At 32.4% G+C, this 24931-nt stretch overlaps 1 protein-coding gene across 2 annotated transcripts; it reads right to left on the bottom strand.

Moving 5' to 3' along the window:
• Positions 1 to 6208: 6208 nt before the first annotated feature.
• On the bottom strand, positions 6209 to 22995 carry LOC107446543 (glucose-6-phosphate exchanger SLC37A2). Of its 2 annotated transcripts, XM_087163978.1 has the most exons (6): positions 22856 to 22995; positions 19549 to 19891; positions 16623 to 16896; positions 12315 to 12491; positions 9406 to 9749; positions 6210 to 6699 (listed from the first exon to the last, which is right to left on the bottom strand). In XM_087163978.1, exons 2-6 carry the CDS (start codon positions 19873 to 19875, stop codon positions 6325 to 6327), a joined length of 1497 nt encoding a protein of 498 aa, XP_087020104.1. In that variant the 5' UTR covers positions 19876 to 19891; positions 22856 to 22995; the 3' UTR covers positions 6210 to 6324. The 2 variants fall into 2 exon arrangements, with proteins under 2 accessions (XP_042906379.3, XP_087020104.1); XM_043050445.3 differs by lacking the exon at positions 12315 to 12491 and having other exon boundaries at positions 6209 to 6699.
• Between the last annotated feature and the right edge of the window lie 1936 nt (positions 22996 to 24931).

Here is a 24931-nt window from a genome sequence, read left to right as displayed (position 1 = left end):
AAATATCTGACTGCAGAAGATTTTCTTTATTAAGAAAAAGCGATGACCATCGCACAATTTCTTTGCATTGGAAATGATTGGAAGAATGCGTATTTTTTTTTATTATAATATTCGTTGATAAATTAAAATGAAAGCAAAATGCATCCGTATTTTATAATTCGCGATCGCAACGAACTATAGGGGGCGTTGTTGTATGAGACTAATACCTGCGATTTCTATATGAATAGTCATTCATTTATTCTAGAGATGTCTTTAATGTAGCGTGTATAGCAATGCAACGTTCCTTCTTTATCGTGGCTATTTAAATTTAAAAAAGAAAAACGTTTAATATCCTTTCTTATGCAAACGAAAACAAAATGGTATCTCTTTTCTTTTTAGAGAAGGAACATCCAAAACACATCGGAAAAATATTTGCACATAAACAGAAAAAAATATGTATATTCTTATAAGAGTTAAAACCTAATGCCCGAAAAATAGTTTTACTAAATTTAATGATGTAACATAAAAGGCCTATTTAAACTTTGCATTCCATAGTTTTAAGAATCATATTACTTCAAAAATTAAAATGAACAAAAAGTATACATAAGCCTCATAATTTTATGAAATTTAACTTTGTAAAAAAAGTTTTTTGACAACAATTTTTATCAAAAAATTTTAAGTTTCAATAAAAATCATTATTTAGAAACTAAAAAACGTAAAATAAAGAATGCTTACGATACAAAGCAAGAAATAAAAAACCAATTCTAAAAATTCCTTACATTAAAATAAACAACTTTCATGTTTTTTCTTTTTTGATTCATAATCGGACGCAGAAAACCATTCTATAGAAAACTATCATCAAATAAGAAAAAAACTACTTAAAAGTAAAATTTTTTATTTTATAAAAATTAACACTTACCTGCTTTATAAGACAGAAGAATTCCAAAATGATTTGTTCTTCGATTTTTGTTACCATTTTTTAGTGCTACGAAAATGCGTCTTTGGGATTTGACAAAAATAGAACAAGATGCAATTTCATTTTTTCAAGAGCGAAATATTTTGCCCATTGTCCACCGAAATCCGATAAACTACTTTGATTTTAAATAAAGTGTTTCATTTTATGATTTGACACAAAAATTTTAGGTGCAGAAAGGCGGCACTTAAAAACCGCCAAATCTGTAGCTGCTGTGGCGTTAATACATAAGTACTGAATTTTTATTCATACTTTTCTGAATCATATTACTTGAAACATTAGAATATGCAAGAAGTATACATAAACACATAATGTTATACCATTTATGTTTACGAAAAAAGTATTTTGACAACAATTTTTATAAAAAAATTATAAACTATAAAACGGAAAATAAAGAATTCTTAAGATAAAAAACGATTTTAAGAATTCTTTACATTGAAATAAAATCTTTCATATTGTTTCTTTTCTTATTATTCTTATATATTTCTTAATCAGACGTAAAAAACCATTCTGTAGAGAACTATCATCAAATAAGAAAAAAAAATTTGCAAGCTAATTTTTTATTATAAAAATCATAACACTTACCTTCTTTATAAATCTGCAGAGTTCCAAATGAAATGTTCTTCGTTTGAAAGTTTTATTTTCAAATAATTTGTACATAGATTATCCCTTTATTATTTTTAGATAACGTACCACACATCAAAATTTTATAATTGTAAGATCTCGATATGAATTTGAATATGTAGCTTAAAAACAGAACAGCTGAATTCTAGTTGAAATTATCTATTCTTTCAAAACTAAAAAATACTTACCAAGAAAACGATAAAAAATTTATTAATCATCAGCACAAATGACACTATTTCAAGTAATTTGGTTGATTCTTTATTGTTGTTTTCCGAATTATATAGATACAGAAATATGCACTGTTCTATAACAAAGAAGAAAATTCTATAACTATTGCAGTTCTTGACGGTCTGAATTCACATTTATTTATTGGAATGACGAAAGCAATGTTGACTTCATTTTAATTTGCAATGAATTGAAAACAGAAAAAATTATTTTACCGTAATATACACATCTGTAACAGCAAGTGATCACCAAATTGTAAATTATGTTGTTGGTAATAGAAAGGTAAAAATTATGGAGAAATTGTTCTTCAAATGCTTGGCGTGTTCTGCTTCAATGTCAGGCATGTTCTGGATAGTTTATCAAGTTCTTCAGCTTTTCAAGTTCTTCAGCTTCAGAAATTTTGATTTTTATTTGCTGCTAAGAAAATGGCGTCCGTCATGGCCAATGATTTTCATGGAACTAAATGAAAACGTGATAAATTAATGTCTGATATTTACAGGCTCCCGCTAGAGGGCGTACTCGAGCGTTGCGATCGCGAATTTAAAAATCGCATATACTAATGAATAAAGGGATGCCTGCAAGTGACGTAGTGTGGGTATCCTGATACTGATTGGTTGTTGAACCGTGGCATCTGTTTACGTTAGCATTTGTTCATTCCATTCTATATACAAAGATTTTTTTTCTCGGAGATTTCAATTATTTAACTAAACAAAAATCTTTTTCATATAAGAATCAAGTGTTAGTTTATGAAAACAGTTGAAAACGATACAAAAATACTGATTTAAAATGATTTTTCAACGGATACTGAAGTGACTATTTTTTTTTTTTTTAATTATTGGCATTATTATTTTTACGTTTTAAAAGCACATGGTGAAACGATTAATTGATTTTATCAAATTGAACAGAAGGCTAAATTGCATTTCTCTGTTGATAAAAAATAGCATTTAATATTTTTTACACTCAATGTAAAAACAAAACTATTATTGTTGCTTACAGACTGATCGTTGTGCATTAAAGATTAAGACGCATTTCTGAAATAGTTTCAGAAGATGATAGTTCAAGCACAAGTAGTACAAAATTAAGAAATGTACCTATGTGTTTTCACTATGATTTAACACAGTGGTTACCAACTGGCTGCCCTCGGGTCACATCCGGCCCGCGAAGCCTTTTTTGTGGCCCGCGAACTAAAATATAGTAGTTATCATTTTTTTGCTGACAATTTTCGTAAAAAAATCTATATGGGTTTAAAATACTTTTCTTTCGTAAAAAAAAAACCCTAATTTCTTCATTTTACTGAAATTTAACACACCAAAGATGAAAAAAGAAAATTTCTCAGGTAAAAATCTACTTCTTATTTTAATTTGTAATACAATACTTTTGTTTTGTACAACTTGATAAAAGTCTGACAATAATATTTAATGTTCCTTCAAACATAGAAGAGTTCTATATAAAATGTTGATAAAGTTGCGTCCCGCCATTTGACTGGTGTTTTAAATTGCTGCCCCCTGCCTCATGTAAGTTGGAAACCCCTGCTTTAACATAAACTGAAGTACTCTTCCACCTAATAAAGTTTATTAATTTCTTGCATGCATTATTATTTTTAATTTAAATTTATTGTTCATTATAGGTTATGTGTGCAAAGTTCATGAATAGAATTATCATTATCGTAATAATAAGAAAACAGAATTGAGGAAATAAAGAATTTTTTAGTTATAATAAATAACAAAATAATAGTTGTAAATAAATAAAAAAATATACTAGAATTTCTTCAAAGTTTTGTCAACTCCAGTTACTCCACAAATTTTAACAGAACAGAGGTTTTAGAATGCATTCTATTGATTCATATTAGATAACATTTAATCTGTAGATAATTGGATACTTTCAAGTGATCACGTTTAGGTAAATCGTGCCATTTTTCAATTCAGAAGCCAATCAGGTTCAACACACATATACGTTGCTAACAAGTATCTAATTAAATCTAATTTAAATCATATGGTTTGGCGTAAAGGCTTCACTTCTTAAGCTACAAGTACCCAATTCAATTTATGCGCATGACGTCTATAATCAAGTGTAATTTTTTTTTTAAAAATTTGTAACATTGCATGCCTATTAACTATACTCTTTGGCCAAGCATTAGTTACTACTCGACATATCATGCTTACGTTGCAAGGAAAAGCAATAGTGATTAAACTGTTTTAGCAGAACAAGCAGTAATGCGTTACCACAGCCGAAAATATGATTTATCGATTAGAGCAGAGGGGGCCAAACTGCGGCTCTTTCAAGGATTATTTGTGGCTCCAATATTAAACAAGAAAAACTCAACGAGTATATAAAGAAGTTAGAAGGAATATTGGCGGAATTCCAACATAGATTTAAAGACTTGGAATATTTTTAATCGTCTCTTGATTTCCTTCTGAATCTATTTGAAATTAACATAATTGAAGGTGAGTGTTTTCCATTTCCAAAATAATTATGACCAAAAAAGCATCTGGAGAGTTGGAATTAATAGAGATGCAAGAAGATCAAGCACTACAATTAAAATGTAAGTCGACGTCGATTACTGAATTTTGGAAATTTGTACCTGAATCGAAGTATCCTGAATTAGAAAAGGCTGCTTGTCGAAATATTTCAATATTCGGAACAACGAACTTATGTGAATCATTTTATTCCACTTTAAAATTCGTGAAATCCAAATACAATCTCAAAGAATTACTGAGAAGTGCTGTCACCAATTATTCACCAAATTTTAAAGAATTATCAAGAGAAGTTAAATAAATGTGTTTAATTTTTAATATTTAAATTCAATACACATATTTTGTACTTTTAACTATATGTTTTCAATAAATATAATTATTGTAAAAAAAAATTTAATATCTTTTTTGCATACCTTTTAAATACGTATTTAATTGCGGCTCGCGAAAAATTTTAAATTTTGAAAAATGGCTCGACTATTAAGGAGCTTGGCCATCCCTGGATTAGAGCAAAATGCTAAGAATGAAAGAGACATATTGAGAAGATTTAATGCTACTTTGCAATACAACTTAACATTTGCTAAGCATATTAAATGTGTTTATGTCAATTATCGCAAAAACCTATTGACGGAATTTTGTACCGAAATTTTTTTATCAATGTTAAGCTCATCTTTGAAATTATCTGTTGTTTCAAATTTCATCTCATTTAGACCACATCGCTTTCTAGAAAAGCTGGAAACTTATTTCTTGTTCACTATAAAAATAATCAAACTTTCAGTTTTACATTATACAGAATAAATAACCCCACACTAAAGAACAAACTTTAGAAAAATAGATGCAAGGAAAGCAACTATTTATTAAACCACTAAATATAATACAGAAATATACCCTTTGCAAATCCAATTTGGTCCGAAGTAACAACGCAATCTCGTACAAGCAATCAATTTCCGTATCTACAGTCACAAATGAGACAGAATAACCAGTTGATCACTTAGATTTGTAACTAATAAGCTTCGAGTCAGTATGTTTTAGTTAATGATGCCTCTAACTTTACCTTAAGCTGTATCGACTTTACTAACCTACTATTTCAATTATTCATTAATTTCTGAACTAATTTGAAACATGGCGCTGGTATTAATTGGCGTGTACTAATATTTTATTGAAATGGTCGAACTAAAATTACAATTAAAAGAACTGAACAGTTTAATGCTCTTAAATCAGGAAATTATCCATGTTGTTAAATAGTACAAAATAGTTCACTTTTATTAAAGAACCCTTTGCATTTCTGTTAAAGGTGTCGTGTACTTTAATGGACACAACTTTCCGGTAAACTTAATAATATGCATGATACAATGCAATTCGATACAATTGACAAAAATTTATAACTTCGTTAAATATTTTTATTAGCTGTCGTTTATGAATTGTTCGTTTTTCCGATTCCGAATGTGGGCTTGAATTCAATGTCATGTTGGTTTTAAACTGTGTCACCAAAGTTAGCAATTTGCTGTTTAATAATTGTTTTAAATTAGTAGCTACAACACATACCTGCCAACTTTTACGTATTTGGCGTAAAATTTTATTTTTATATTTAAAGTGGTAGTAAATATGTACTATATTTTCTTTTATAAACTTAATTTTTAAATAATTTTGATCACCACTATTCTTAAAAAAATTAAGTATATATATTAATATGCGCTACTATCATGGTTGTCAGCTTATGTTTTTCTCAATTATTACGTATATTGAAATTTTGAAATTTTAATTCTATTTTACTACCACTGGGAAAAATCATAATGGAAGGGATTAAAAGTTGGCAGGTATGCAACATTATTTATGTGTACAAAAATTTACTTCATTTAGTTTTCACCAATTTGGCTAAACATGGTGACAATTTAGCATGTGTTCTTTTATAGTGGGAAACTTAACCTTACAACTCTAAATATAATCACATAGCAATTTGTATTTATTTGTTTTATTCTTAGACATAATGACAAAGGATAAAAAGTGCAAAATGAACCTCATTGCTCTAAATCTGTCTTTCCAGTTCAATAGTCAAACATAACTGAGAGAGCGAGGCGTGGTTTTAAGATAATCAGACAGAGAAACTCGAGCAATATTCTTTTTGTAATCTGCAATGGCCATACGCAAAAGACATAAAGCAGCAAGTATCTGAAATGCAGGCATGATCAGCAAAGCATTTCTGTAATTGAATTTAACAACGTGAATATAAATTATAGGTGCTAAACTGCTTCCAATAAGTGCTGCCCCTTCCACAATTCCAGCAACAGTCGACAATCCACGAACACCCCTCTTTATCATTCTATGTGTGCCTAAGTCTGCAGAAACAGATAATTTTAATAGAATGTATGGTGCTTCCACAAAAAGACCGAGAACAAAATGGAGGATAACTGCAAAAACTCCGTGAGTCTGCAACAAAAATAAGTTGAATTCATTATTACACGACTGTAAGGTATTTAATAATATCGAGAATAGTATCATGTAAGGAAAAAATGCTATTGGGTGTACAAATTAGTTCGGTCCGTTTTTTAAAATAAGCTCTGCTGTTATGAATGTTATATAGTGACAGCTGGCTTCGGTGGTTTCAGAGAGGTTAAACATCTGTCAATAATATTCATTTTATATCGTTTTGATTTCATACAAAAACCCAGTTTTTTGCTTTGTTGAATATGTCAAATTTTGCGGTAATGAAGCACCATTTGCGGGAGGTTTTATGTTTCTGCTTCAATTGGAAGAAAAGTGCAGTTGAAGAGCATCGATTGCTTGTAGAAGTTTATGTTGACAATGCTCCAACTGATAAATCATGTAGGGAACGGTTTCGACGTTTCAAGAATAGTGAATGGTGAATGAAGAATGGTAAATGGTAAATAATAAATGGTGAATATTTTTGTATACTATGAGCTGCTACAACCTGGTGATTCCATTACTTGCGATCGGTATAGGCTACAATTGATTCATTTGAGCCGTGCATTACGAGAAAAAAGGGCGGAATACGAGCAAAGATATGACAAAGTTATTCTTCTGCATAATAACGGTCAGTCTGATGTCTCAAAAGTCGTGAAAAATTATTTGGAAACGCTCAAATGGGATATTTTACCGCACCCGCTCTATTCACTGGACATTGCTCCTTCTGATTACTGGTTGTTCCGACAGATACAGCATGATTTTGCAGCTCACCAGTTCACTTCTTTCGCAGAAATCGAAAATTGGCTCCTAACTTGGATCGCCTCAAAAGACGAGACATTTTTTCGATGGAATTCTAAAATTGCCTGAGAGACGGGAAATAGAAGTACCCAGCGATAGATAATACTTTGATTAATCTGTTCACTCATTTTGTTCTGAAATAAATGCATTTTTGATCACAAAAAAAAACGGACCGAATTAATACATTAGTTTTGAAGTAAAATAAAGTTTTTTTTAACTTTTATGATAAAGAATTCACTGTAAAAAAAAATTTTCATAAGAAAATACTAGTTGGTGAATCTAACTGATGACTCATTATCATGCTATCATTTATTGTACTATTTTTTTTCTACCATAAAAACTATATAAACTTTTGTAACACTTTAGCATAAAAACATTATGTCATAAAATTGTTAAAAATAGGATCTATGTTGATATTTTATCCTAACCCGAATTACTTGAAAGCCTGAAAAGCAAGGTAACTTATTGAAATGGATGTTTATGCTGTTATTTCATAAATAGCTGCACGTTATTCATTTTGTGACGATTAACCTCAAAAAGAATCCAAACATTGCTTCGAATACTGATGTTCTGAACAGTTAAATATGTTTGTATACGAAACACATTTAATTCGCTCAACTCGTTTAAAAATGAGCCTACTGTATTCAACTGGTATATATTATTGAAAATAATGTTAACTCAAGATCTAGGCCAACACGTGATAGTTAAGTTTCTCCACAATTAAGCAATTTTTCTCCGTTAATTTGTAATAGCTTTAATTTAAAAAAAATAATAAATAAATTTCCGCTAAATATAGAGATCTAAATTTATAAAGACTAGTTTTCAGAACATAAATATCAACAAAGTAAACATGTAGTTTGATGACATTACACCCCCCTTATAACAGAAACTAGCAACATTGATTTTAATTGTGAAAACCTAATACAAGAGAAATCATTGATAAACTATAAATTGAAATGGTAATAAGCTCCCGATAAAACTAATTTTTGATTAAATGGAGCTGACAAAAAAATTAATTAATTTTAAAAAAAGTAAGCCAATTAAAGTAGCTGACTGTATTATAGTTAACTAGATATTGCGGCTTTTAAAAGATTCAAAAAATAACAATATTGTCTTCAGCTTGCATTACAACAATAATCACAATGTTAATTCTAAGAAATATTCTTTTTCCTTGGGTTGTAGCACACTAATAGGTGATCAGAGAAAATTTAAAGGTTGATGGAAGTTGTGATTTGCATGCCCAGAAACGCGCCATGCTTCCTAAGAGTTGCTTTAAGTAATCTTTTTCTACCAATGCCAAAAATTGGAGACTTCACATTTTTTATGTAAAATGTTAATTTATTTCTATAGATCCCCCTAGTAGTTAGAATTTTCTGAAAATGTTTCACGTGGGGGATTTCTTCAAAGTTAATTCAATGAAATGAAGAAAAAAATTTGTATGCTTATCTCAGAAAAAGTGTGTTTTTGCATAGGAAAAAATGCATAATCCGTTTTGCATAATGTTTTCCACTAAGAATACTATTCCACCAAGGTTAAACTTCCTTGTTATGCTCAATATAAAAGATTTCAATGAGACATTGTCATAACACTTCAGGGCATGAAATTCTAACTAATTGTATAAAAGTCATTAGAGTTAAGTTCTATTTTATTCGGTGTATCGATATTTTAAATTAAGGAAATCAGATACAAAAAAGTACATTCTCTGAAACTCTCTTTCTAGAGATATTCAAATTATTAAATATCAAAATATGGACGTAGTTAAATACGTTAAAGAATTATGAATTCATAGAGATCATTAAATTAATATTGCGCTTGCGTTCTGTGGGCAAACCCGGATTCAACAAAAAGTATTCTATAAAACGCCAAATCATACCCAGTAAAAATTCTAAAAAAAAGTTAAATCGTACTTACACAGTTCAGAAATAAGAGTTGTAAATAGATCACTGGAACAGAAATGACCAAGATACATATACATAAAAGAGCACTCTTTTGAAACATATCTTTTAGAACGCCAACTATTAAACCTCCTGTTATGGCTCCAGTGATAAAAGACATTGCATAAAATGCACTCACAGATGGGATTTTTTCCAAATCTTCAAGATTATAGCAATGAAACACATAAGAAAAAAAGTAACTGGTCACTCCGCAGAAGAAGGAGCACAAACTGAACTCAATAACGCCAGGAATTCTAACGGCCTGCATGAAGTTAATACCACGTGAAGGATCCAACCATCTCGGTAATTCCATTTCGCTGTCTGGAAATTTAATAAACATATATTTTACTATGACACACGATTAGGACGAATGTAAATATATGTATATATTCGAAATTATTACAAACATTACGATAGAAGCCGCGATGGATCAGGGAATAGAGCGTTCTCTTTCCAATGAGGTGAACCGGGGTTCGATCCCGGCAATGGCTGGTCGATACGAATTGAGCATCCGGCTTCCACAGACCACAATGCTGACGTGAAATATCCTCAGTGGTAGACGGATCATGGGTTAGAGTCCCCTTGCTGTCAGGCTAACTGTGGGAGGGTCTCGTGGTCTTTCTCTCCGTGTAACGAAAATGCGGGTAAGTTCCCTCAAAATGTCCTCCACGAAGGCAAATTTCTCCCAATACTTGATCCAGGAGTTCCCTTGTCTTCTGGATTGAATTCAAAATTACAAGTCTACAGAGTTGAACATTAGTAGTCGTAAACCCAAAAATTGGGTCGGCTGTTCAACGACGGTTATAAAAACATTACGATAGGGGAAGGGATAGCCTGGTTGGTAGGGCACTGGGCCCATGTCCAAGAGTTTGTGGGTTCGATCCCCGCCGGCTGAAGACTTCCCGGGTAGTAAATGGTGACTGATGCACGCTAAATCTGTCTAGTCGCAAAGTCCTCCATGTTAACATAACAAATCAACACCTCTGGGGGTACTGATCCAGGAGTATCCTTGATTGGTTAAAAATGACAAGGCTACGGAGTTGGACATTTGTTCTCGTAAACACAAAATGAGGTCGGCTGTTCAAAAACGAATATAAAAAAAACATTACGATAAATGATTCACATAAATTAAAAAATATGTATATCTGTTTTGTTTTTCTTCAGTAGCAAATTTTTGACGTGTGACCCTATATGCTAAGCGTCAATCAAATTCGTACCCCATATGTTGTAGTTTCACACTGCCACTGGCGCTTATTAAAATTCCTTCAGTGTTCCCGGCAATGCGGCAGTGGTTGTTCATATATGCAGTTCCACATATGGCAAATTGTTTTACTTAGCCATTAATGGTTTTATGAGATTACTTAAAAAGACGCTGTTAGAAGCCATCGATGACAAAAAAAAAACTGCAAAAACTAAACATTTGTGCAGTATTAGAGACGAATCCCCTTGCAAAACTACGTAATTTGAGGAAATTTACCAAACTTTTTTCAAATGCAAATGTTCCATATGTAACCCTTTACATTAGATCAAAAAACATCTGATCTGCAATCAAAAATGTACGTTAGATAACAAACATCTAATCTGTAATTCACATATTTTCAAATCACCAATGAAAGGGAAGCCGAATTCACCATTGATAATTTTTCCCAGTGAACAGCGTACACTTAATTCTGTTACTTCCACTAAAAAAATATTTAACACCGCATAATGCCACCAATTTTAAAACCGTTAATGAATATTCCTTTCTCTAGTCAATATTATCGTTACACATTTCTTTGTTAAATTTATTTTTTATAAGCTGCTTTCAACTACCAGTTTGGTCACCTTTGGAAAATTATAGTGTGCACATAGAGTTTAACGGCAACCAAGCAAATTGCATTAAATTAATCCAATTCTTCAACCCCTCCTTCAATTCCAACACCTAATTTAGTCTTAAACTATGTATTAACCAAATTTCTAGCCGAAATACTTTTATTTTAAATTGAACAATTTTCAAAAGATGTCAGCTTTATTATCAAAGAAATAATTTAAAAGACGCCCGATGACTGAGTTGTAGCGCTTCTCACTCCCGTGCCACAGGTCCTGGGTTCGATCCTCGGGCCGGGTAAAGTTGACTCAGCCTTTCATCCCTTCAGTGGGTCGATAAATGAGTATCAAGCATTCTTGGGAACTAAACACTGGGGGTTCCTCGTTCGGCTGACCACCTAACCGGAACCCAGAGCCCAAGGTCAAGAAAACTGAGATGGGCACAGTAGGCCTTGGGCCAATATATATATATATATATATATATATTGTCTTTTAAGGTCGTATTTTTTGACACTGAATAGGAAACCGTTACTTAGAGGTGGTCACTAAAGGTAAATTTGCAAATTATCAAACAGATAATATTCCTTATATTGGGTAATGACTGAATTTTGTATGCCTAAAACATTAAAACACTTCAAAATAAGGATGAATTAATGGTGTGAATATATAAAATGTACAAAACGAATTTCAATTCAGAATAGATATTCATCGTGCAGCAAAAGGGTCATTGCCTCTATGAGCAAAGCTCTGAAGAAAGATACTATTTAATCCATCTATCTATTTATTGGGAGGCAAGGGAACTTTTATATAGTTTATCTCCTTGACTCGTTGCCTTATTTTATTGTTAAGTTTTATTTGTTTGGACTTAACTGATAAATTAGTTCCTATTTGTGTAATACCTTTCTTTCCGCAAATGAATTGCCCCTTACTTTGCTGCAATGGAAATCAAAAGAGGTTGGTCATACATCAAGCATTTGTAAATAAAATAAAAATATTTATATATATATATATTTCTTCTATTCCAGGTATTACTTGCTGTTGCATGTGCGGTAATTCTGTATTTCTATAATGTACTCTTACCTACGTATTGGTCTTTTTTCTTTTCATTGTCAAGAGCTTTAAGATCCGATGGATGCACAACCAGAAGTGACCAACAGACTAATCCTACAGCAAATAGAACTATAGCGGGGACAAAGAAACACCAGCCCCATCTGTCATCAATAAAAACAAACGTAACCAAAGCTCCCAACAGACTTCCTAAGAAATTAATATATATATATATATATATATATATATATATATATATATATATATATATATATATATATATATATATATATATATATATATATATATATATATATATATATATATATATATATATATATACAGGGTATTTCTAAAAAGTTGAGCAAAATTTTAGGAAGTGATAGTACACACCCAAGCAAACAATTATTATCAAAGAATGCATGGTCGAAAACAAAACGAAAAGGTGCTGGCTCATTTGGAAAGTTGTTTGATGCAAACGATGCATTTAGTTCCAGCAGAACGTAACACCAGCTCATTACGTACGAGAAGTGCGAAAGTATCTGGACGTAACCTTTCCAAACCAATGAATTGGGCGAGGTTAGAGTGCCTGTATTGAAAAGAGTGATGACAATATTCAAGAGCGCATGCGCTGCCGTCAGATTTTTGTCCAAGGGGGTTGCCAGATGATACACCGAAATTGGCGCCACTCGCTCATTTGGAGTTATTCTGAAGGTTCTGTTATTCTAAGAGTATATACTAAAGTATCAATAATATAAAATTTAAGATTGGAAAGCACATGATATTACAGATTTTTTAAGAAACATTGTCTAGCATCTGAAATTGTTAAAAAATTAACGTCAATGAAAAAAAAAAAAGACTAATGAAAAGACTTCAGCTTTTAATAAATGCCTTAAATAAAATATAAAAATTAATAATGATTATGCCATTTATTTCAGAAATAATAATTAATAATGCAAATTATATAACTTATTATTATTTATAACTTTTTCAGGAAAAAATTATCGCATATTCACCTGAAAAGGTATTGTTTATTTCAACAAAATGTAAACAAAAATTTCCATAATTAGTTGAAATTTAAAACAAACTAGCATTTTATACAGTTGGTAACGAAAAGTAAACAAATACTACTTTGTAACGCGCATTATAACATTGTAACATGAACATTGTAACGCGCCAACATGTCAAAGTAATATCGCCAAACTCTGCACTTCTGAAGTTTTGATAAAAAGATGCTCAAATCTTAAAATTTATAAGTAATTTAGATAGAAATTATGTGCATTAAAAGTAAATACATTTATTCTTATCTAACCATTAGTTATTTCATCACCTTGTTCTCTTTACAATGAGATAAACATAACTTTATATGCACGCAAGTAAGTGATAATAAGGATAAATTCTAATAACTAACAACTATCCAAATTTTCAGCCATAATTTTAACATTTACTGTAACTGTGAAGTTTCTTATTGAAAAAAAGTAAGTAATGAACTTATTACATGCATTTATTAATACAGAACATAATTGTTTTGAGTCAGATAATTTTCACTCCGTGTAATTCCAATGGCGAATTTTCCACTCTCGCCTCCGGCGGTAAAGTTTTTCTGTCCACCAATCAGGAATCGTTTCTCCCTTGTCCACTCTCTTTTACTCTAGGCTCTCTAGGCGAGGTGATCCTAGCTTGGCTGCCGTGCTCGCCAGATCTTGCATGTCTGGATTTCTTTTTGTGGGGACAACTGGAGGCTCTTATGTATTAGACTTCCATTGAATCTGCAGAAGAACTGGTAGCAGAGCTTTCGGCCGCTGCAGAGAAAGTTCCTGATATGCCTGGTGTGTTTGAGAATGTTCGTCTACCTTTTCTTTACCGTTGTACTGCGTGCATTGCCGCTGCCGGCCACTGTTTTGAACACTTATTGTAATCACATGCCATTTAATTTGCTTTTATAACTTAACTTCATCATTCTTTGTGTGCTTTTGCCTCATATAAGAACATAAACTTTGACGCCCTCTAGCGGTTTTACGTTTTGTTTTCGACCATGCATTCTTTGATAAAAATTGTTTGCTTGGGTGTGTACTATCACTTTCTAAAATTTTGCCCATCTTTTTAGAATCATCCTGTATATGGGTGATTCTCACGAAATATGACAACTTACAGTCTTTTGCTTCAAGATCTAATACTATACTACTAAAAAACTTTTTTTTAAAATTTTAATAAATAGAATTGCTGTTAGCATTTAAAAATGACCTTGTACTAGCATTTACAGTTTTGTATATTTAAAAAGTTTAATTGAATTTCAAAATCTCATTTTCCTGGTACGTCACAAACAATCTATCCCATAATAACTAGCTTCAAAACTTCCCATAAATTTATCAATATCTAATTTTTTTTATCTCAACCGTTGTAAGCATTTCTAGAATCTATGCAGAGGGTATTATTTACAAAAACTTAGTTGAAAGTAATTTTTTCTGTCAATAATTTGTTTGTCACAAGAAAATCTGTCATTCTCCAGGCTACTTTTATTTATTGATTTATAACCAAAATAGATAGCACCAGCAATCAATATATTATGTTGATATATAGATTAGAATACCATCCTATCTGAACATGTCTTATTGCATGAATAAAGAACCAACTTTCTGGTTCAAAGCCTATTTCAAGTAATTTTTCAAGGTGAGTAGGTTTTTATGTTGTCATTTTCCTGTCTTCTTGAAATCAATAATAACATAAACTACATGGATTTACCTGAGTTATTTCAAGAAATCCTGCTGTTTTCTGCGGAATGTAAACATTTCAGACCGAAATGTTAAATTAAAGTTAAATGTTATATAATGGCAAATTGTCATTATCCGGGCTGTCATTTTCCCGGCTTATGAATGCTAGGACATTAAAACAGTTAAAACAAAATTTTTTAAACAGTTGAATGTAAAGAGAGAAAGCAAATATTTATCTAATACCAAGTTTATGTAAGATTGTAATATGCTGGAATGTAATCAAAATTTAATTCTGTGTATATCAGCAACAAAAACATTTTTGATTCTTTCTACAGTAGATAAAAGAATTAATTTAAGCAATTCATGGTCCCTCTAACTCAAAGGCTTAAGTTGAGTTACTTACTATTAGCTTAAAATGACAGTGTTTTTTTTTAAACTTCTAGAATAATATTTCATTTTCCTGGCATTCAAAATTTGGTGAATTTCTATTTTATTTCTTTTCTTGAGTAAATGTCAATAAACTACACTGCTGTCTGTAAGATCTTAATAAATGTAACTTAATAATTAAACAAAAAAATTAGATTATTTTGAAGATTTTAAATTTAAAGAAATTTTTTGTTCCGAATTGTCATGTTTCTAAAGAATCGCTTTTATATATATATATATATATATATATATATATATATATATATATATATATATATATATATATATATATATATATATATATATATATATATATATATATATATATATATATATATATATATATATACAGAACTGTGTAGTCGGAGTATGAAGCTCATAATCTTGTTCATCAAAATGACCATATCATAGTATCACCAAAAGTACTTGCATACGAGGCCTTTTAATAACTAAAAAATTGTACAGAGCGAAAAAAAAACGAATTGCGCTGAATAACTTTAGATCTAAGGATCGGATCTTTGCGTTTTAGGACTTAATCTTAATGTTTCTAAGAATGACCTAAAATATTCTAGTTTATTGGGTTTTTTTAAATTCGTTTTCTCGGGAACTATTCGACCGATTTCGCGCAAATTTTGTATTTTGTCATGCGAAATTACATTTTTTTAAATGATGTTAAAACTTGTATACCTTTCAACTCAAAATTGTTTTGACTATTATTAAATAAAATAATAAAAAATTACTAAATAATCATTAAAATTATTTTTTGCACGTAATTATAGTTGAATTTAATTTTACAAGTGTTTGCGAAAATCAAAATATTCAGACTATCCTTCCTAAATTGCGGCTACCCCCTATATCTTTAGGGGTCAGAAATTTGAATCTGTCAAAATAATTGCATGTTTATTCAAAGAAGGTACGTTTTCGTGTCTGCACTGATTAATTAGCATATTTAAAGAAGCTAAATCTACAGAATAAACAAATCCGATCACTAAATCTAAAGTTATTCAGAAAGGACCGTTTTTCTTTCTTTTTTATTATTTATGAACTCAATAACACAGTCAATTTGCTTTTAACACCGATCAAATACCGGTTTGCTAACCGATAAATAACAATAACATAATTTTTTTTTGTAAATAAAGCACAAGCAAAAGCAAATAATATTACTTAGCGCAAAATATTAGTTTTAGCAAATAATATTACGTACCTACATAATTACTGATGTTCCAAATACCGTAAAAAAGTCCTCTGCGGAAACCATCGTACCAGTTATTTGTACAAGCCAGAAGAATTGGCCAAGCCATTGACTGAAAAATGGCAAAATTAGCCATTACTGTACCAAAGTATTCGTAACTAGCAATATTCCATTTTTCAGCTAGTCCCAAAAATATAGCAAAACTTCCGGTCAGAAAACATCCAGCAGAAAGAAAATATCTTGGATTGATCATATCAGCAATAATACCACTTCCATATGAGGTTACCTAATAAACAGATATGACACTAACATACTAATAAATGAAGTGTTAAATAAACAATCTCAATAAACTGAATCGGAACTGATACCGCTTCCATATCAAGTTTCCTAATAAACACATATGACACTAGCATACTAATAACCGAAGTGTTAAATAAACAATCTTAAAAAACTGAACCAGAAAAATTTACTTGATTAATTACTTCATTGGCTTAGAAAAAAATATGAGATCGTAACAAAAGTCGACATGTTTCAAGCGCTTAGAAACAGGAGCCCATTCTCAGGATTTCCAGAAGTGAATGAAGAAATCAAACGTAAATTGCGAAATAAAACATTAACGAAAAATAGAAAATAAAGATGGAATAGCTGTGGTTGTTCAAAGGACAGAGTAAGGAGTTGGATTTAAGCGGTCCAGGCAAATATGCTCATACGCAGAGAAATTTGATGTCTCGCCGTTACGAAAGAACTCGCAAAGTATTTGAGGCCAAGCAGAAGGTGGACTCTCAGGCACAAGGCCCCGAGCAACGCTCGAAAAGGAGCACCACAAGTCGCGCCGGATGGCAAAGGAGGCAAGGAAGGGAAACACACTGCGCGATGAGGCCGGGTGGAAGCGGAGACGTCGAGTCTCGGCACCAGCCTGGATCGACGGCAGTCGAACGGCCACCAGGCCAGGTTAAATTACTAAAATCAATTTAAAACACGTTTCAAAAATACAAAATGTTGAGCGAAGCTCAAAATTGATATTACATGAGTCGCAGGAGTATGCCCTAAGGCTTACAAATCAGGAGTAGGTGGCCTAAGTTCTGTATCTCGTTCGTTTCTGAATCATGGACAGAGGACAGAGTAATCGCCTCCCAATGCGAAGATCCAGGTTTAAATCCCAGTGATGGATGATTAATACGAATTCTGCTCTCGGCCCGCACTTACCACACGTAATTTATTATTAATGGTAGACGGATGACGTAAACTATCATTAATGGTAGACGGATCATGGGTTAGAATGCACAATGGGCTATTGGCGGCGGTCTGGGAAACATCCCGGAGGATGATCCGAAGACATGCCATCACAATTCTGATCCTCTGCGGAGGGGATGGCACCCCCGCTTCGGTAGCCCGACGACCTGCGCGCGAAGTCGAGCACTTTACGGTAGCACAGTTTAACGAGGACCAATACCGCACACCCTCGGTCCCTACGCAGACTGATCCAAGTGGTCACCCACCCGCACACTGACAGCTGTCAGTGATGCTTGACTTCGGTGATCTGCTGGGAATCGTGTCTTAACGATCAGTCCACTGTGGGACAGGCGTTTCTTTGAAGTCTTACTTCGTGTGTTTGGTGGTTCATTATTTTTCAGGGCTTTTCTGGTAATGATTTTCTTATTTGTCTATCCATTATTGGGCCTCGGGGTACTGTCAGTTTTGGTTTTTCCACTGACAACAGAAAGGCTCCTGTGTGTTTGTAGACAGTGTGTCCCCTGAAGAAGTTCTGTCTTACAAACACACATAGATTCTATTTTATTTATTTTTCCTGCTTTAATGCTTGTTTGAATTTCGAAATTAAAATGAAGCAAGCTTGGTTTTAGCTACTTTAGGCGCTTTTCCATTTTGATTTAATGTTTTAATAATTAATTTATTCCTTTGTCTCTTTTTTGCTTTTGTAATATGTAATAGTTTAAAAACATTTATTAGTTTTTAATTTGAAGTATGACTACTTTACCGTACCGAAACCTAAGAGGACGCTATACTGCGGAAGAATCCCTTAATGACAAATTCTCCTCCACCTGCATGAGTAATTTAAAAAAAATTTTAAGTTTAGAGAAAAGTGATTTCATGTGAAATGAGAAAAGAACGAAGTTTCGAATGCTGAAAAATAATTTAAAAATGAAAACAAATCATGGTGGCATAACTCAGGATTAGGCAATGGAAAAATAATCCTGCAGTATTTTGCTTGCATTTTGGTATTTTGAAAATATTTTTTCAGTATTTCAAAGATAGTGGTTTACTCTAGGTTTACCTGAACTACACTTTTCTGTAAACTTTTATAAAGTACATATGGAGGTGGGGGCAGAATTTGCCATTCAATGTTTCTACCGTGATATAGAGTCCTCTTAACTATTTGAAGATCAAAAGGGAAGAACGGTTTTAAGTTCGTTTTTCGCAAGGAATGACGAATGGATCACCATCTGTTGCATTCTGAGGATTTCTAAGTTTTGACAAATCAATAACGTGGAAAAATGGTTCTCCCTGAGAGTTGTTACACAGTGATGATGGGCCGTACGGAGGAAACCAGCTTCTGTCCACGCGTATACAAAGAGAGTAAAGAAAAGTATAGTGAAGTACTCGACAGGGAGATTAAGCATTGATTGGGGGAGAATTTCGAGGTAACGCTTCCTTACACAATTTTCAGTTGTTGTTTTTTTTTTTCAATAATATAAAAAACTGAAAATTTTGTACTGAAATTTTTAAGGGATGTAAATAAAGACTTGTGATAATCGTGTATGTTTTTTTTTCACGATTTCAATCGAATGCTCGCTCTTGAAAATTCTCAAACCTTGAAAATTCGTTTTCTCAAAAGCAGCGTTCGTGGACATAAGCCGTTCTTCCCCCTTGATCTTCATTTATGAACTTATAAAAAAAAATTGTTCAAAATGTAACTTACGCCACGAATAAGAAGAAATCCTGTTAATAGATTTCCCATCATATGCTCCACACTACGATCTGCATTTTTCCACCATCCACCTGAGCACCAATCAGGGATGTGAGAATAATTTGAATATGTAACTTCGGACAAATTGCATTCTACAGTTACTTTCATCTGCACTAGTGTTAAAGGCTTGCGAGATGCGGCAAAGCAGATGTGTACTGTGAAAGTTAGACATATTGTCAATATGCCGATGAAGCGATTCCTTCGGATCCTGTCTCGTGGTAAATAAGGTGCCAAAAGTCGAATGCACGGAGGCATACCACCAATCTCTTCTTTTTCCATTTGGAGCCAACAATGTCTAGTGTACATTAATAAAATAAAGAATAAAAGTGTACATTTCAGAAATAGCAATACAAACACAAAATTAAGCAATTGTAGGAGGTTTATTGAGTATTGGAATAGATAGAGGAGAAAATAATGTAAAAACATACAGACACAATGAACAAACCTCAACTCCAAGGACTGGAGAAAATCGATTCTCCTTTTTGTGCCTATAAAATTATTATTTAGAGAATTAAGCAATTTTATGTATTTTAGCTCATTTTACTTAATTTTTATTACATTTCCTTTTGTTTTGTTTAACTTGTTTGTGTCGTGCAATAATAATACTAAAAAAAGTTGGAGTGGCATAAACAAACTCAGAGTTTCTGAAAGTATGTAAAAATTAAAACTGTTATGATTGCTCAAATGATAAGTCTGCGATAGCTTCAGAAATACAGTAACGATAGCAGTGTTAACATTTTGGGTGATAAAGGAAGGTTGGGAGAATGCCTGGAAGTTTGCGTGTAGATTAACCGATTCGCATAAGAGCATTTAAAGTAAATATAAAGTCCTGCTAAAGATGGATGTGCCTAGAACAGAACAACTAGCATAGGAGTAGTGCGAATTTTATCTGCCCAAGGTGATTTCCCAGTTCCCATGCTCATAAAATGCTGCACAGATATCATGAATCGTAACTCTATGATTACCTTAAAATTTGCATTAACAGCATTACTGAACTAATAGAAATTATAGTGTTTGCTTGCTCTGATCTTGGTACATTTATTGATATTTATCTTGCACGAAAACTTTTGCATCATTTGCTCATAACTGTTTGTCGTAGATAGTGCTCGTCATTAACAATTCCTTTTATAAATATCAACAACAGCGTTATGCTCACATTCTAGGACTAAAAAGTCGTACAATTACGTGATCTAGACATACCCATCTTTCGCACGACTTAATCACTTAAAATATTCCCTTGGGAACCATTTATTCAATTGTAGGCTATCCATGTTTTCTTGTTGCTTTCATTAATTATCCCGAAATGTGATGCATCATTGCTGTTTTGTCCATCATTGCTTTAAATATGTTTTCGCAACAACACACTTCTGTTTTTTGAATGAGTGCCACGAATCGCAATTACTCTGAAATATAAAATGCCATTGCTGTAGAAATTTTAATTTTCGGTTAAAAAGACATAGCAACATGGGCCCCCAGCATTTTCATTATTTTTCCTCTTTTCTTATATTGCTCTGGTAGCGCTTCGCGCTCCCGTGCCACAAGTCCTGGGTTCGATCCTCGGGCCGGGCAAGGTTGACTCAACCTTTCATCCCTTCAGTGGGTCGATTAATGAGTACCAAGCATGCTTGGGAACTAAACACTGGGCGTTTCGCGCTAGGTTGATCACCTAACCGGAACATCTGCTCCTGCACCCCAGAACCCAAGGTCAAGAAAACTGAGATAAGCACAGAAGGCATTGGCCCTCTTTACGCTGTTGCGCCACTGAGTTTTTTTACTTTTTTTTAGAGGTTTTTCTTATATTGCTCTAAATCCTTAAATCTTTCTCGAGTTAATATCGGAATTTTCTATGGAGAATATTAATTAATTTTTGGCAAAAAAGATATAGCCACATGGGCTCGCAACACTTTTATTAATTGCCCGCCTAAGGAAGGCAGTTCGTTCAATGAGGTGACTTAACGCCTTACGACTCTGCATTCACGCTAGTAATGTTGTGGGTGAAAGTTATCGACAGTGTCAACCTTTGTCTATAAAAAGGAACCCCAACACAGAGTTAACATGCCTTATATACTAGTGAAATGGAATTGAAAAATCGTAGTGGTAGAACCGCTACAGTTCTCCCCCACCAGAATTTTATCTGTGATAGAATTTGATGAACGGATATACCTAGTTGTTTAATTGCTATTTTGTGAGGAGCAATCAGGAGAGTTGTATTAAAATCACCGGACTTTGAGTGCTGATCTAGAGATCTATAAATAAGTTTTCAGTCGTGGTTGCACTTGTGTTGACAATACTACTAGTGTGTATATAGGCCGACGTTGTGTGTGATCGAGACTGAGTAGCAATACCGTGATTAGGACAATGACGGAGTCACAAATAACAAGTCAACTGTTCAAAACGGACCATCTATCGAAGTAGGCGAGTTCAGATCATGACCGCAGGTCGCCAATGTGGGGGCTGGTGTTATCGACAATGTCAACCTTCATCTATGAAAAGGTACCCCAACATACTAATAAGTTAGTTAACATGTCTTACATACTAGTGAATAGGAATTGAATAATTGTATTGGTAGAAACGCTACAATGTCTTTGACGACGTTGCTCTGAATCTTTAAATTTTTCACGAATTCATGTCGAAAGTTTCAATAGATAAAATTCCTATCAAACCGAAACTGAAGCATTAGATTACTTAATATTTGGCACTGCAACAATTTTACGAGAAATTCCTCTCGCTTTTCTAAACATACGAACATACGACTTCCACTTTATCTGCAACAAAATAGCAATACAAGGATTTACTATAAACAAAGATTTTAAAAATTCATTATTATTCTTTTCTGTGTTATGTTAAAATTGCTTTAAGCTATTAGCATAAAAATAATTAACTTGTATTTCTTGTTTTCACTTAGCAAGTTCATGAATCCTCAGTACTAGAACTTTCAAAAACACTTAGCAGAACTTTAGGAGACTTTATATTTAGGTGAGTAATACTACTCATAAATTAATAATAAGGCATTAGTGCAAAAATACTAGTCATTTATCACAATTATTAAAAATTAGAACTATGCAAAATATAAATATAAAAATTGGTTAAAGAGTAGAATTGGGGGGCTCTTTAATATTTGGCGATATGAAAGCATGTCTATGAATATAAATATGAAAATAAACAACAACTAAAAAACAATCACATAACTCAACATTTTCTCAGGGAAATCTGTAATTGAACTGACATTAAAAACAATTGTACAAAAAGAAAAACTTACAAAATGTTTCAAATAGCTTAAAGTTAAAATGTATTTAACGAATGTCTTTAAAGTACTTAACCTTTTTTAAGGTTAATTTAACAATACTGTAGCTTTTTTCTGTAAAGTTGTTTACAAAATAAGCTCTTGAGACGGTTTTGAGATCATGGTCATAAATAAATAAAATCTTGCTGAAATCTGAAAAATAAAATTGTGCTTATTATAACCCGGTACATTAATAACTTTTACTAGATTTCATAGCAAGCGTAAGGTTGGGTTCACAGTAAGAGCCGACGTCAACGTCTCGGCTTACAGCGTCCTCTGCGTAAGAGCATAGAGTAGATTTATAAAAAAATTTTGTCGAGAGCACGTGCGCAGAGGATGCAAGAAGCTGAGAAACTGCATAGTGAATCTGATAAAATAAAATGGTAAAAAATATATAAACAAATTTATTTTTATATTACTGTCACACAACGTTACCACACTATTGATTTATTTTTAAAAATTAGAACACATAAAAAAATACTTAGTAATTGACAGTGTCCACTTTAATGTTTCAGCATGCCAGCTAGTGAAAAAGGGTGTAAGACACCGTGGTGGCGTTCGTTCAGTATTTCTGACAAAGACATTGCACGGTGTGCATCAATTTAAACAATTAATTGCGGCCACAGTGTGATACGTCTAACAGAAAATCCATTTGAATACCTTCAACTAAGATTGAATCATTCAGAATGAGAAAGATCGTCCAAGTGAATGTGGCTGAGATTATCTCAAAAAAAATTTCGCGAGAGGAAAGAACTTCAAACGACAATAACAGCTGTCCGAGGGTTCGGTATAGATCATCTTACAGGCAACAAATCACATGACAACAGACTACTGGACCTCCTATATTTGCTATTATCAAGGCCAGAACGATGCACATGGGTGGTTGATTGGTATGGTGTGTGCTATTAACGCCAGCTAATCGGAGGCTGAGGTACCGAGTACCGTTCTGGGGTACCGAGTACACCAGATCTTGAAAGATAAGGTTTGGGGTCTAGTATTCTGTACAAATGATAGGAAATTTAAGCCTATCTATGATTCTGGGAGCGTATTCATCTGAATAGAATGGTTCAATAAAGTTCCTTCTTATCCTTTGAATTTCATTTTGTTCAGTTTTGTGTACTTTTTCCCAGCGCCCGACGTTACAATAAAAAACTCGCCTCTTTAACTTTTTACGCCTCGTCAGAGAATATTTCTCACAAAAGCAAAAAAGATTTCTATTCTCGCGCTTTCAAAGAAAGGCTTTAATAATCTGGCTATGCGCTTGAAGCATGTCAACTTTTATGTTATTTCTTATTTGTTTATTTCAGAAGGGGTTTCTTTATACTTGATTGAAAACTCAATAAGTTTTCAATCAAGTAAAACCGATTAGGAGTTAGGCAGAAATGAAAAGTTCAAAACAAACAGACATTATCCTCTATTATGGTGAAAAACTGTGGGCAACTGCACCTTTTATATGAAAATAAAAAATTGTTGAATCTATATGGAGTTTTTATTTCAAGACAGAAACTTTCCAAAGCGTCCTCGTATTTGAAATAAATCTCTTGATAAAAAAAATTCGTAACCAATTCTAAAAACTTTAAAAAACCCTAATTTAATATTGTAAATTCCACTTTTTCAAAAATTTCCCCATCAAGAAATAAGAAAACACACCTGTCTAATTTCTCATGCGTTGAACTAAATATATTTCATATTTCCCCATTATCTATTTCTTCTACAATCAAAGGATTCAATTTTAATCTCCTTCGAATAAAACAACAGACACAATCAGTTTTCTATAAGAAAATAGTTTATTCATTACAAGAGTAGGAAAAGATTTTCAACAATCAACATGTTATGAAATGATAAATAAACAATTTGTGATATAAACTATAAAAGATTTTATAATTTGAAGCAGAAGTCAAAAAATATCCAACTTTTTCAATACTAATTAAAAAAAGCTGAGTCATTTTGATTTTTAGAATCTTGCTTTAAAAATATTAATTTCCTGAAAGGCGGAATGAATAAGAATGAATATCAGGGAAAATCTATCATTTTTGTTCTATTTTCTTTGCT

Source organism: Parasteatoda tepidariorum, chromosome 5 (assembly GCF_982258835.1).
Source record: "Parasteatoda tepidariorum strain Cologne lab strain chromosome 5, Ptep-v5.0, whole genome shotgun sequence".
Lineage (NCBI taxonomy): Eukaryota > Metazoa > Arthropoda > Arachnida > Araneae > Theridiidae > Parasteatoda > Parasteatoda tepidariorum.
Note: the sequence above shows the minus strand (reverse complement) of the source record. Positions and strands in the feature narration are given on the sequence as shown.